The following is a 13,964-nucleotide window of genomic DNA, read 5'->3' on the forward strand; positions in this document are numbered from 1 at the left end:
CAGCCACGTCTGGCACCATCAGGGAGATCCACAAGAGAATTGGTTATATGCAAATAACGTCTAAATATACGACACCACAGCTAGAAAATGACAAAATACCAGACACATTTGTTGTGTTGTGGTTGCACATCCATCCAGTAACATCCTCAGTGTGAACAGATTTATTTACACATGTAGGTCACTGTGACACTGTAAACTGTCTCGTCTTAGTCTTAATTTGTATTTCAAAATACCATGTTGCAGGATCAAAATACCTGTCTCAGTAAACACAAACAAAATGCTCGTTATACAACACAAGCTTTGGGTTGTGTTGTATCTCACTCACAAACCAAAATGTCCTCCTCAGCTCACTGTTTGTGCTGTGAAACCTAACAGTGCAGCAAAAAGCATACGGCTGTAGAAGATGGGTAAAAGAAGTGCAAGATTAGAAGCCTGAGTTAACAGAAGAATCAAGCTGTGATAATCTGCAATAAAGATGACAGATGGGCTGAGGTACCTGTTGTCTTCATGTCACACACTTTACAAAGTTATTATCAGAGTTGTCAGGCCCTTGTTATTCAGTGATTTTCAGTGTTGTCCCTTAAGGCTCAGGATATAGAAATCCCCTATGGAGACAACAAGACCAAACACAGACGAATACGTAACTGACAGTATTATCTTCAATTTAGAAAACTATTACACTGACATCCTCATGGGTGAGGAGTCAGGTAAGTAGAATGTCAAAGAAGGATAGTCAGTGGCTACGTCTCTGTGTTTGCAAGGGAGGGGAAGCAGCATAATGAACCATATCACACCTGAGGAGCCTCCTTTGAACATCTAATAAAACTTCTCTTTCAGGGGGTGGAGGGGATTGTGGACAAATTATTGAAGCTTCTAATGAAGCATATCATTACTGTCAAGCGTCAACATTAAAACTAGGCTGAATTTAATGAATGTTTGAATGTTAAGTCATAAAAAGTATACCTTAAACAATCCCAGTTTTAACCTAGATGTCTTGACAAATTTTATACAGAAGTGACTATGACTACTTTGTGTCCACATCAGGTGTGTTAGCAGCAAAGCAGTTAACTCACAAATTAGCTAACTGACCCTGGAAGCATGTCCACAATTGCACAGGTATTAAACTGCAAAATTTTACACATAGAGATGTGATTAGCTGGTCTTAGCCACAGTTGTCTAACAGCTGAGGACCTGATCATCTGTGTGTTTTCCAGGTTGGCTGGTGGGAGAATGGACACCTGCGTCTACGTTACCATCCGTGGTCTCGTTACGGCTCTTTCCTGAAGCCTCTGGATGACTCCCAACACCTCAGAGTGGTCACCCTGGAGGAGAGGCCCTTTGTCATTGTGGAGCCTGCTGACCCGGGCACCAGCTCCTGCATCCGGGATTCTGTGCCCTGTCGCATGCCTGTAAACTCCAGGTAATACACCACCCCCGCATATCAAATACAGCCATCGAATTTGGAGGAAAAATCTTTAAAATGAGTGAAAACCTTTCCACTCTCACATTTGTATACAAACTGTGCATGGTTCAGTTCTTCAGGGTTGATATGGACATGTAATCCACTGAAATACTCAGGGTGGCACGCTGGTGCTGTGGTTAGCACTGTCACCTCACAGCAAGAAGGTTCATGTAGGTTGTGTTAATTGGTGACTCTAAATTGCCTGTTCACGTGAGGTTGAATGGTTGTTTGTCTCTATATGTTAGCCCTGCGATAGTCTGTTCAGGGTCAGGATCATGGTCTGCCCCTCGCCCAATGTCAAGTGGGATTGGCTCCAGCCAAAAAAGTGTTATTATGCAAGTGTTTTTTTTTCCCCAGACATGTATATCAGCTAACTCGTATGGTGTAAATAGTCTTCAACCTTCTTGGCCTTTACCAACAGACAAGGTGCCCATTGTGGCTATTAAAGCAAAATGCCACTTTCTTCATCACAGCAGTGGTGAACATTCAGTGCTCTGGTTTGGTCTGGTTTAAATTTGACTCGCTGAGAGAAGTTGATGAGAGGTTTAAAATGATTTACTATTACCAAGGCAAAAATGAGAGAAAAACAACTGCAATGACAGTGAGTGCAGATGGAGTTGAAATATGTTTTTGTAGCTCTTCAAGGAGCGTTCCAGGACAGGATGAACTGCAGTTTATTGTAACCATAAGCAGAGAGAAGTGGAGTAATATAGATGTCACATTTTTCTCTCTGAGAACAGTCCGAAACACTTTTACACACAACAGGAGTCTGTTTACTATATGGCAAGTGATTTCTAACTTGATGTCTCCTAGTGGTTTTTCCTCTAAGTCATTATCAGTCTATAAACCTTAGTAGAAAGTGGAAAAGAAGTTTTAAAAAGTGGTTAGATAGAGACCATTCTGAAACCAGAAGATCCCATGCTCTGTTCTCTTGTGAAATTGAAATGTCTGGCCAAGCATCCATGAACGAGACAGCAAATCTTTACCATCTCCATGTGCTGTGTACAAGGAGGGGAGAGGCTTAAAGAAAGACTTTCCTTCTGGGATCAATAGATTAAAACATCACAAAATAACCTAATTATCCATGAGGGCAGATTAAATTGCCTCACAGCAGCTATAGACACATTAAAAGTCATATGGTACCACATCGAAGCGCGCAATTATGGACGAGCATGGTTTTGTCATAATAGTTCATTAAAACCATAATTGAAACTTGGAACAATGCAGCAAAGTAAGGTTAATTGTCTTTTAATCAGTCCAGATAATAAACAGCAGGCATAACTTAGACAGAAAATCAATGGATTTTTAATGATGGAGCAAGAGATTCCTGATGCATCACTGTCAACATCTGAAAGTAAATAAATAATGTGAATCACAGCACACGTGCAATGATTTAGTCTAATATACAGTGAATTGCACTCCACTCATAAAATTATATGTACTAGAAGATACAGGAGCAACGTTTCGTCTGTCATGGAGTCGTATTTATAATCAGAATCCTTTACGATCAGTTTTTCTCCTGTTTTATACATGGACAAGGTTCATTTCTACCAACAGTAAGTCAAGGAAAGATAGAGAGGTAGTGTGTGTGTGTGGGTGTGTGTATAGGTGTGTGTGTTCTGGGTTCCTGGTCTATCCCAGATAAGCTTCCTCCCTGCCAGCACATGACCCAGCCAATGGGAAGATAACGAGTCCATCAATTTTATTGGCTGAGAGAGAAGTTTGCTCTCTCGTTAATAAACCTACTTTGACCCCTGTTTTTTTCCTTAAATAGTTTGAATTCTTAAAGGAATTCTTAAGGACTTTCTTGTCTTTCCTCCTTTCCTATTTAATATAAATATTACTGGTTATATTCATTGTTAAATTGATTTGCTATCTTTTTTTACCTGTCACAGCTTACTTCCTCTTATCTTACTGCAGTGCAGCAGCTAAGATGTTTTATGTTTTTATTTTCTCCTGTCATCACCACCAAGGTCATGAGTTGTCTGTTCAAAGCTTAAAATGAACACACATATAAATTACTGTGGCACCACCAGGCACTTAAACTTAACTGCAATTTTCCCATAACATTTTTACCTCTGATCAGGGCCACATTACACATGGAACATTTGAATGCCAAACACTCAGGTTGCCACTAAATGAGATAGAACTTACTGAGTTTCTGGGCTTCAAAATTACCATGGGCTTGTTGCATGTTAGTTCAAAAATGGGAATTTTTGCATGTTTCATTGCACCAAAGTTGCTCCCAAAATATTGCTGCTTTAATGTCCGTCAACACCACCTAAAGATTATTTCAGTTTTTCTTGTGATGTGTCCACTTGCTAGTTAGCATCTGTTAGAAAAGTACGTTACATGTATATAAAAACATTTACTGGAGCCCTTAGGTTGTGTTGTCATATGTAGCATTTTTCAACAAGAGTAAATGGTTAAAGAATCAGCAAAACATCATGTTAATACTCTGAATGTATCTGTAGATATATACATTCCATCTCTGCAAAGGCTAGACTTCATTTGTATGAAAAAAAGATTCTGAAGTTTGACCTCACTTTTGCTTGTAGTAAAAACAATCTGCCAAATGTGCAAGTTGTGTTGCGAGGCAGCAGAGCCAAGAGGATGCCACAGCTAAGTGTCTGAGGGATCGTCAGATGGGCACTTGGTATGGAGAGCTGATGGAGGATACTGCAGCCACTTGACTGATAGTCATCTAAATGTACTTCCCATATGTGTGACCTGCTTGTGATGCTCTCTCTGTGAAGTGTTCACTAGATGAAGCCTCAGAGGAAAGAGCAACATCCAAGTACACAAAACAGTTTCATTTGTTTTAATAATGCAGCACTTTTCCTTCTGAGCTGCCTTGACCTGTCGAGCATTTTCTCTCCAAACACAACAGCCCAAACTGTCACTATCGATCCACTCACAGTCCCTCACCAATAATTCATACCTTCCTTGCCTTCCTCAGTGTCCTGTTCCTCCTCTGTTACGTTCAACCCTGTGTCTCTCAGGTGCTCCGCTCTTTAGTTTTCTCACTCCCCGAGTGACACTCTCCGTCTTTTTCAATTTCTACAACAGCCAAGCAGCCTATCCAGGTCAAAGCGTCCTCGATAAAACATTTCAAATTCTCACAAAAAAGCATGGTCACAATGTCATCTCTCTGTCTTTTCTCACATTATCTCTTTAGTTTGGTGGTGGATGGCGCCGGGCCCATGAAACACTGCTGCAAAGGGTTCTGCATCGACGTCCTTAAGCGTCTGGCCAAGATCGTGGGCTTCACCTATGACCTTTACCTGGTGACAAACGGCCGGCACGGGAAGAACATTGATGGGGAGTGGAATGGCATGGTTGGAGAGGTTAGTTTCTCAATGTTAATTATAATATGTTATTTAAACAATATTAAATATACCTCTCTAGCTTAAGAATAATGTGTATTTTTGAAAGATTGATCTGGTGAACCTACCTGTTCAGAATGAAGAAAAAAAACTATATAAGCATGTCTTCTCTGTAGGTTTAATGTGGTGGTGTTAACATTTCAACATAGTTCATATGGACTGATATGTGCTATGCTAGCATGGTCAATCCATCTATTTAATCTGTTTATTCAGCCACTTATACAGGTCACGGTCACACTGCTGTCTACAAGGTTTCTCTGTTCACTCTGCATACTGAGAGTGTAATATCATTATTATGACTTGGTCACTTAATTCAAATCGTTTGGTGAGTTTAGCCCATGGTCATGCCCATCTCACTGAGAACTAGCTTGCTAACTGCTAGCAAGCAGAAACTGAGAAAGAAAGCAAAGAAGCATATTTCCTGCTGAACTTTTTCATGTTAAACTGTTCTTTCAAAGTTACAGAAAAAGTTAAACATACAAAAAAATGCCCTCTCATGAAACATTCATAACCAATACAGAACTCACAGCAAACAAATAAACACCACAGTGACAGCAACATGGGCAAGAGATTAAATGCAAGTTTATAAAAATGCATGTTCAGTTGGAACTTGAAAGAAGACACAGGCTGCAGACTGCATTTCCTCTGGGAGTTTATTCTAAAGTTTAGCAGCCTGCATCACAAACATACCATGACCCTTCTTTGTGTGTGTCTCAGTGAGATATTGTAGCTATGTTTTTAATTCTCCTTTTTCCCTGTACAGTAGCACCATCATTTTTCTCATTCTTTTTTTTTTTCTTTTGTTGTGTTTACAAAAAAGGGGGTTTGATTCGAGGGCTCCCGTGAAATTCTTTTTATCCTGCCTCAAATCCTTTAAAACGCGACCCAGCGAGAGAGGATTGGACCCGAATCGAAGAAGAAGAGAGAAAATATGGAGCGAGGCTGTCAGAAAGATTAGTGCTGGAGAAGCTGAGAGAGAGAGGACAACACAGACTGAGAGACCGCTTGTACATAACTATGTGTGTGTTGGCAGATACTCTGCTGTTTCCATGATGCCAATCCCCCTCTGGTGGCTGGATTAATGAAGTTGGTTTAACATGGAGTTAGACAGGGGATGCAAATTATCACAGTGTGTGTGCTTGTGCATGTGTGTGAGGTCTTGAACCTCTATCGTTGAGTACAGTTTTAGTTTTTCAGACTTGGCCTTAAGCTTAAGTTTAGAATTAGGTTTAGCTTATAGTTAAGAAAATAATACCATTTCAGCATAGATTCTGTTTGCAGGTTTACATGCCCGTTAAAATATCAGGAAAGTGATGTGACAGTGAGCAGGATTTTTTGTTCCTTCACAGGTTACAGTTTTTCATCCTACACACCTGTCAATAAGACTTTATAGCAAGCGCGAACTTCGTCAAAATTGTTACACATACTGACTGCTAAAATGTCACCGCACACAGTGACAGGATCCACAATGCATCGCAAATCCTTTTTTTGTTTGATCAGAGGGGATGCTGATCCTCGCACAGGGTGGAGAGGAGGTGCTGACAGATCTCTCTTTTGGTTCTTTGACTGTACTGGGACTGGCACACACTAGTCGTGTCTGTAAATATGTGTCTTTCCAGCAGGACAGAGGGGGTAATGATGGAGAGGGCTCTGGAGAAAAAAAACAAAAAAAAAATCTAGGATGATCTGACAAAGAGAGTCTGTTCTGTAACAGACCCCAAAGCTTATTATGACTCATAGTTACTCATAGTTTATTAGTGGCTGTAGTAATAATGACAGGAGCAGAAGTCAGGTGATGTAGTGTATATAACTGGATTTTTCAGTATGTGCAAGCTCGCTACAACATATGTATGTTTTATTAGCAAAAAAAAAAGTAGTAACCTCTGAATGCTGGAGGTATAACTCCAGCTTTAGAGTAAGGATTTAACATACACATATGAAAGTGTGTGTGTGTGTGTGTGTGTGTGTGTGTGTACCTCTATGTATGAATTTCTGTGTGTTTTCATGTGCATGTGTGATAACATTCACCCAACACAGGCACCATCAGGATTTGCTAATAGTCCTGTGTTGTTTACAGGGCTTCTGTCTCAGATAGGCCTCAGGAAAACAGGTGGTTTCTCCTTCTCTCTGTCTTATTCTCTCTCTCTCTCCATCCCCAGCTGCCTCCTGCCCAGCTTCTGTCAGTGACTCATTAAGTTGCTTAATTATGGCAGCAGACGAACATGTGTGCATAGGGAAAGCTGAGTCTGTGTGAAAACTGTTATATCTCACAACATCTTGTTCTTGGATGTTTCCTTTTTTTCCTTTTTTTTATCTAAACCAGACATTTTTTGTTGTGAAAATGTAGAATAATGTGTATACCTAAGCCATACTATCCTCATCTGTCCTGGTTTTTTTCCCTTTCTGCCTTTGTATTCTTTTCTCTAAACTCCTCCCACATCCTGACCAGTGTTAGACCAAGGCTAGTGTTTCTGCCTTCTGCAGACTTGTTCTGTGTCCTTGTGCCTCCACTGAAAACCTACACCTGGACATTCTTTTCTGTTATTTCTCTGAATCTCATTCAGCTTTACACTTTTTGTCCTTCCTACATGAATGCCTCTCATGCATCCAGTAATTTCCTGTGCCATTAATGTTTTCTCATGCTGTTTTTTGTCTCCAATGTCAAATCTGTGCATGATGAAGCGCTTCCTGAACAGGAGTGTCACAGGTGTTGCTTTCAGACGTAGCTGCATTCAAATACTTGAAATGACCTAGATGAATTAAATGGAATAATTATCATGGATTGATTGATCTTGACAAGCAACGAAGCAACTAATCACACGGTATGAAAAGTGTGAAACCTGTGCGCCATCATCCTCTTGAGGAAACACACTTTAAAGTGTCTTCAAAGACAAACTATTGATTCTACAAAGTAAACTTGGTAAAGTTTGTTCGCGCTCTGCTCTTATCCAGAGAAGCTTGAATGAGCACATGTTGTTTGAGCAGCACATGTTCTGTCACAACACTCCTGTCTGCCTCACAGCCAGCCATTAATTTCTATTAATTTCATGATTGCATTATGGTATAGCATTATGATTCATTATGATATGAATAATGATATGATATTCAAAGACTTGAAACTTGCCTGAGATAGGTAATCCATCACAGTGAACATTTAGCTGTATTTAATTACATCATGATGTCATTTCATGGCAATGCACTAGAAAGCATGAATTGATAAGAAAAACTGTCAGAGCTCAAGCAAAAACTAGTAAAACCACTGCTCTCACTGAAAACTAATTAGTGGGATTGTGAACATAATTGTGTTAATGTAAATGTTGGTTTTCCCTTGTTCATAATATCCATTAACATTATCTTCTCCTTCTAATGCCATTTTCCCACATTTTTAGTTGTAATCTCTTCATCTCAAAAGACAGACACTGGTCTTGCCCATGGCCTCGTCTGTCAAGAGGATTATGGGAAATGGTATTCAAGGCCAATAAAAGTTTTTTTTTTTTTTTCATCCTTATCATATAAAGTATAATAGTGTTGCATTAGGTTCTAGGCTGGATCTGTATTTGCGTGTGATTTTGAATGTGGTTTATCTGGAACAGAACATAGAAGTTCTGGTTTCACTTTGACTCTCAAGCAATAGCCATCATGGCTGAAGACAGAAAAGAGCACTACACTCAGTAGTCCAAAATTTATCAACAGAAAAATCCAAACATGAAGACATCACCCCACTGCCACTGCTCTTTGACTGACAGGTGGTAACCGTGAAGTGCAGCCCTGAAACAACACAATGTGTCAGTGAGCGCTTAAGATGTCAACAGAGAAAGAGAAAAATGACTTTAAGGATTGTGACTTTAAGAGTCTGGTGAGAAGCGTCTCAGTGGTGTCTGCTGAGAGACCATGGAGCCTTTTGTCTTTCACAGACTTTTGGGGCCAGGCCAGGACTCAGACTAATGAACTTCTGGTCTGTAGCCAGCTCCTCTAACCTCCATAGTCCCTCGACTGCAGTCAAGCAACCTCTGTTTCCTGCCAGGTGAAACACGACAGAGCTGTGAATCCCCTCACTTCTTCACCTTCTGACCACCTGAGCCTCATTTACAGCTGTCAGAGGAGTTGAGGAGGAACACCGTCCAGTTTCATGTTGCATGCTGAGACAAAAGAAAAAAAGAAATGCACTCAGATTTACATCCAGTTCATTGACAAAGCCTAAGAAGTATCTCTTTTTCAAACATCACTGATGATAGTGCTGTGGATTTCTCTTTTTAAAGACTCCTCTCTCTGCTTTTATGAACAGCACAGTCTTAAGACAATGCTTTTTAGGAGAGTGTAGAGTTACAGTATGTAGAAAAGAGAGAAGAGACAAAGTCTGTGCAGCAAAACAATAGCGGGAATTCAAATCCATGACTCCTGATTTACTTAAAACAGTCTGTTGTCTAGTTTGGTAAAAACAATAATCTTTCTAAACTCTTTGAATGACAGACTATCATTCTAACCTCGGGTGTCCTGTTTCCCAGGTGGTATCCAACAGGGCTGACATGGCCATTGGCTCTCTCACCATTAATGAAGAGAGGTCAGAGGTCGTGGAGTTTTCCGTACCGTTTGTGGAGACCGGGATCAGCGTCATGGTTTCTCGCAGCAATGGCACCGTGTCACCTTCTGCTTTCCTTGGTGAGTTTTTGTCTTGAGTTGCATTCACTTGTGCCATGTTATTAAGTCTCTGCTTATATGTGGGGATTCAAAGTGGGTATTATTGAACAGTAGTGTGGTGACATGAAATCAATTTAATCACAGTCTTAGAAATAAATCCAGGCTGAGGTCTAAAATTAAACTTTTAATGAATTTAGCTGCTTTTGTGACTATGTCAAATTTGAATTAAACCTTTCTCTGATCAGTCCAAGAACCACTAAGTTAGCTTACAGAGTACTCTGAATCTACAGTTTGAAGTTTATTTGTATAACAGCTTGAATCCTGACAGAGACGAGCTCGGCAGAAGCTCAAAGAAAAGCCAGGAAATAAAAACTGACATTATGTCTGCAGCTTGCAAGTTTGTTGAATCCAAAAACCCTGGATTATACGTGTCCATATGAGTGTTTATTCTTGGTTTACAAATATGAAAAAGGGATGAAGAACTCTATTGTCTTAAAAAAAAAAAGTTTATTTGAATTCCTCTAAATCATACATGACATCAAAAAGGGATTTACCAACACACATCTCTCCAAGAAGACAAAGACATTTAAACTCCAACAAAACCACATAAGGACAAGAGAGAAATTTTAGAAAGCAGTTCAAAGTGATCTACCTCTATTCTAACACTTGGATGTACTGGACAAAGTGCAACAGAATAAGTCAGGAGAATACATACAATATAAAGCATAAAGAAAATACACTTAGGAATACACCTTGATTTAGATCATGGCACACATAACTCAAGGTGTATTTATTTCAGAAGTAAAAATCCAGTGGGTTGTACCGGCTGGTTGATTTACATGCTGTGCTCTCTCTGTCCTACTTACTGTGTTTGTGTTTTTTAAAACAAACCAAAAGGGAATTCCACATTTTTATTTTCATCATTGTTGTGATGTTATTTTCTCATGCAGGTTTTGGTGTGTCATCAAACCTTACTTCAACCAAATCAAACTAAAGTAGCCTAGTATATGCCATATGTTACATATATTGCCAAAGTGATGATGTTTTACTGAAAAAGCACATATTACGCAATTGTCTTGAATCAAGACATGAATCTTATGATGTAATGTAGTGGCAGTTGTTACAGAGGGATAATGTTGGAGAACACAGAGCTTCCAAAGTATTGACCTGCTGTTATTTCACTGCTGGTGAGGGAAATCTTTCTAAAACCCACTTTGTTTCCCAAGTATTTACAAGAAGCAAAGGTTTGTTTGGGTATACCACGCTTGAACTTAGGAAAGAAAGAAAGAAAAACGCGATCTACTGTATGTCATCGTCTGCAAAAAGAACTAATGTCACTTCAAAACAAAATGTTGCAGCCTCCTCAGAGAGTGAATAGGGTTGCATCTGAACTTTGATACCTTACAAATTTTAATGAACCAAAGATTGTAAAGGTTAAAGTCCTAATGAGGTGATTATTTATTACTAGAGTTCAGACAGGAGGAGTTTGAGTCATTATTCCTGAATTTTATTAAGACCTAATGTAAAGGTTTTTCAGCATGCTTTTTCCAGAGAAACACATGACATGAATACAGATGAGAACTCACCATAACATCTCCTTTATGTTAATGCTTATCAGTCTATTTCCCAGGGGTTAGTTTGATCAATCAGTGATTATCCTACGAGGACTGATACGTTTGTAGCCTAAAGTAGAAGGAGATGAGTTCAGCTCTTGATACATGCTCATGCAGTTTAACTCTCTGAGTGATTATGCAGAAAATTGACAACATTGGCTCTTCCTGCAGTCATGAACTCACCCAACACCCACCCTATTATTCACCTGATTTGTCAGCCTCAGACTACTGCCTCACCCCAAAGAGAAGGTACTCAGTGGTCGCCATCTTTATAGTGATGGTGGTGCCATCGCTGCTGTGGACCATTTTCTCAGACAGTGCTGACTTTCAATTTTCAATTACATGAAACCACAAAAGTTATTAACTTCAATCACTCAGAGCTGAACTGCATGTGCATGTAAAGACAGCTGTTTAACTAATCTCATTTTAGGCCACAAACTTATCACAACAATCAACAATCACTCATCATATGTATCATTTCCCAGAATACCCAGAATTGATAGTGGCAGGTAGGTCCCCACTTTTCCCATGATTCCCCACAGCAAAAGAATGAACCAGGGTGGAATTAGAAATAGTAAGTGTGTAAGTGTGAACAGAGCCTTCCTACAATGTGAAATGTATTTTCTAAATTGTAATGTATTTTCTTTTTATTGAAGTCCAGAACTATACATGTAAGAATTAAAAAATGACCACCAGTCAGCAAAGGACTTAGAAATGTAAGAGACTTGACCAGTAGCTGTTCTGAAGTGTATATTTCTCTCCTTTAATCTGGTGATGGAGGCCTTTAAAGGGACAGACTAATGCACTACAACACCAGTAATAACTTACATAACCCTGTACAGTATGTTGTAAATGATCCTCAATTATGTAAGAGGTCCTCATTTCTGACATGCCTTTGTCTCTCACTTGAAAAGGTTCATACTCAAGGCTTTGCATCTCAAAGCAAAGCTGCCAGCGCAGACTTTAGATTTGATATTCTCAGTATTAAACTGAGCTCTCACGGGAGAAGCAGGGTGACCCCCCCCCCCACGCTTTATTTTATATAAAGTATATGTCTCAGTCAGAGTCAGCCTCTCCCAAGATGACACCTCTTAATTTACAAATCTTCTTAAACTAAATCCAGACATTTCCAAGCATGAAGAGATGGAAAGATGAGAAAGAGAGAGCTGGAGGCAGAGGGGAATGAAAACAAAAAAGAGAGAGAAGGATAAAAGATAAGAGAGAAAGAGAGCAGGTTACTGAGAGAGAGAGAGAGAGAGAGTCTTGTCATGTACCAATATAAACCAAAATACAAAGGAGTGAGAAAGAGGTTGAGTGTCTTTGATAGAGAGAGTGATAGAGCTACTTCAGATATTTCAGTTGTTTTCATCTGAGTAGCGGCTGGTTGACATGCTGCTCTGTGTGTGGGTGTGTGGGTGTGTGTGTGTGTGTGGTTGTTCTGTAACCTTCACTAGCATCAACATTAGTCACTGTCATTAGTTTAAATGGAAACATAAGAATGAGACACAAAAGGGCCAGAAAGAGCTGCACAACATACACTTCATACACTCTTTTTTAAAAATAAAATGTATTTCTTTTTAAGCCACGTGATTTGAAACGGATTCACTTCCAGACTCGACTTATATCCTCCCTTTATAGACCTGATCTTTTCTTCCCACTCCTTAAGGGATCTATTTCATACTTACACAGCTGCAGTAGTACATCTATCCATCTGTCAGAGGAGATTTAGGAGACAATCTGAAACACGTCATGGTTGGACGGAGATGCTGGGCTCCCAAGGCTATTTTATCTTAAGCGCACTGGGCCACAGGGCAGACAGTGACTCCATACTGTAACTCTGCCTATTTGTGTGTGTGGGGGGGGGTATGTGAATACTGTATGTGTGTGTGAGTGGATGGGTTGTAGAGAAGGAAAAGGAAACAGAGCTAAGCAAAGCCAGAGAAAGTGAAGAGTGAACAGAAATGTGATGAAAAGATCCAAGGACAGGGTAAGAAGAAAGAAGAAAGGAGGAGTAAAACAGTCAATAATTATGAAAACAAGAGTGAGCAAAACAATTCTACTCAATGGAGATGCTTCATCATGCTCAAAATTAAAAGCCATGAGTTGTATGCTGTCATTACCCTGCTCGGTTTCAGATTACCTGTATAAACATATGGGCATATAGATTTAGGAAGAACCTTTTCAAAGCTTGGACTTTGGGTTTAAACCAGTTAAAATGGTCTGCAAGTAAAAGGACACATTATGTTTTATTTGAATATAAATATATTTTCACATTTAAATGCAAATACAATAAATAAAAATAAATAATAAACCTATTTTATATATGTTATTTGCCATAAATGAAATTTAGACACCATGACTAACTAAGACCTAATGGTTGATAATTCCATCTTATCATCTTAAAAAGAATCAGTAGATTCAGCTCTTTGTTTTCCCAAACTTCCAGCAGAATAACATCTCTGGTAACAAGCTCCATTCAGATTTTCAGTCACATACTCTTCTGTCAAGCTCTTGGAAACGGTCAGTTTTGGGAGTGTGGAAACATTTTCTAAGACTGTTTAAATATTTAAGAGTCTTTTTGGGCTCCCTATCTTCCAACTTGACATTCTGTGACACTGTATTTTTTTGCCACTGGACAGTTGTTAAACAACTCTGTCTGGTCCATCTCTGCACAAGACACTTAACAAGGCACTTGTTCAGAAGAGGATTTTTTTTCCTTTCATGGAAGCAAACCATTATATGCAGAAAACTGCAGGTTAAACTGGGCTTACTGGAAATTCTCTGATGTTGACTGAGGTGACAGTCTGTAGTGAGAGTTAAGTTTTCATTTCTATCATGTAAAAAAAGTGTCTTAAAATCCAAGTC

The 13,964-nt window shown here is 39.4% G+C and overlaps 1 protein-coding gene across 4 annotated transcripts in view; it reads left to right on the forward strand.

The window, feature by feature from the left end:
- Window positions 1–13,964, forward strand: part of grin2da (glutamate receptor, ionotropic, N-methyl D-aspartate 2D, a) — a 179,067-nt gene that overhangs the window by 124,966 nt on the left and 40,137 nt on the right. For all 4 annotated transcript variants that reach the window (XM_051068899.1, XM_051068901.1, XM_051068905.1 and 1 more), the window contains 3 exons: window positions 1,215–1,420; window positions 4,641–4,809; window positions 9,354–9,507. In XM_051068899.1, the coding sequence (XP_050924856.1) occupies window positions 1,215–1,420; window positions 4,641–4,809; window positions 9,354–9,507 (529 nt within the window). The remainder of the gene's footprint in view (window positions 1–1,214; window positions 1,421–4,640; window positions 4,810–9,353; window positions 9,508–13,964) is intronic.

Source organism: Lates calcarifer, linkage group LG3, assembly GCF_001640805.2.
Source record: "Lates calcarifer isolate ASB-BC8 linkage group LG3, TLL_Latcal_v3, whole genome shotgun sequence".
NCBI classification, from domain to species: Eukaryota; Metazoa; Chordata; class Actinopteri; family Centropomidae; genus Lates; species Lates calcarifer.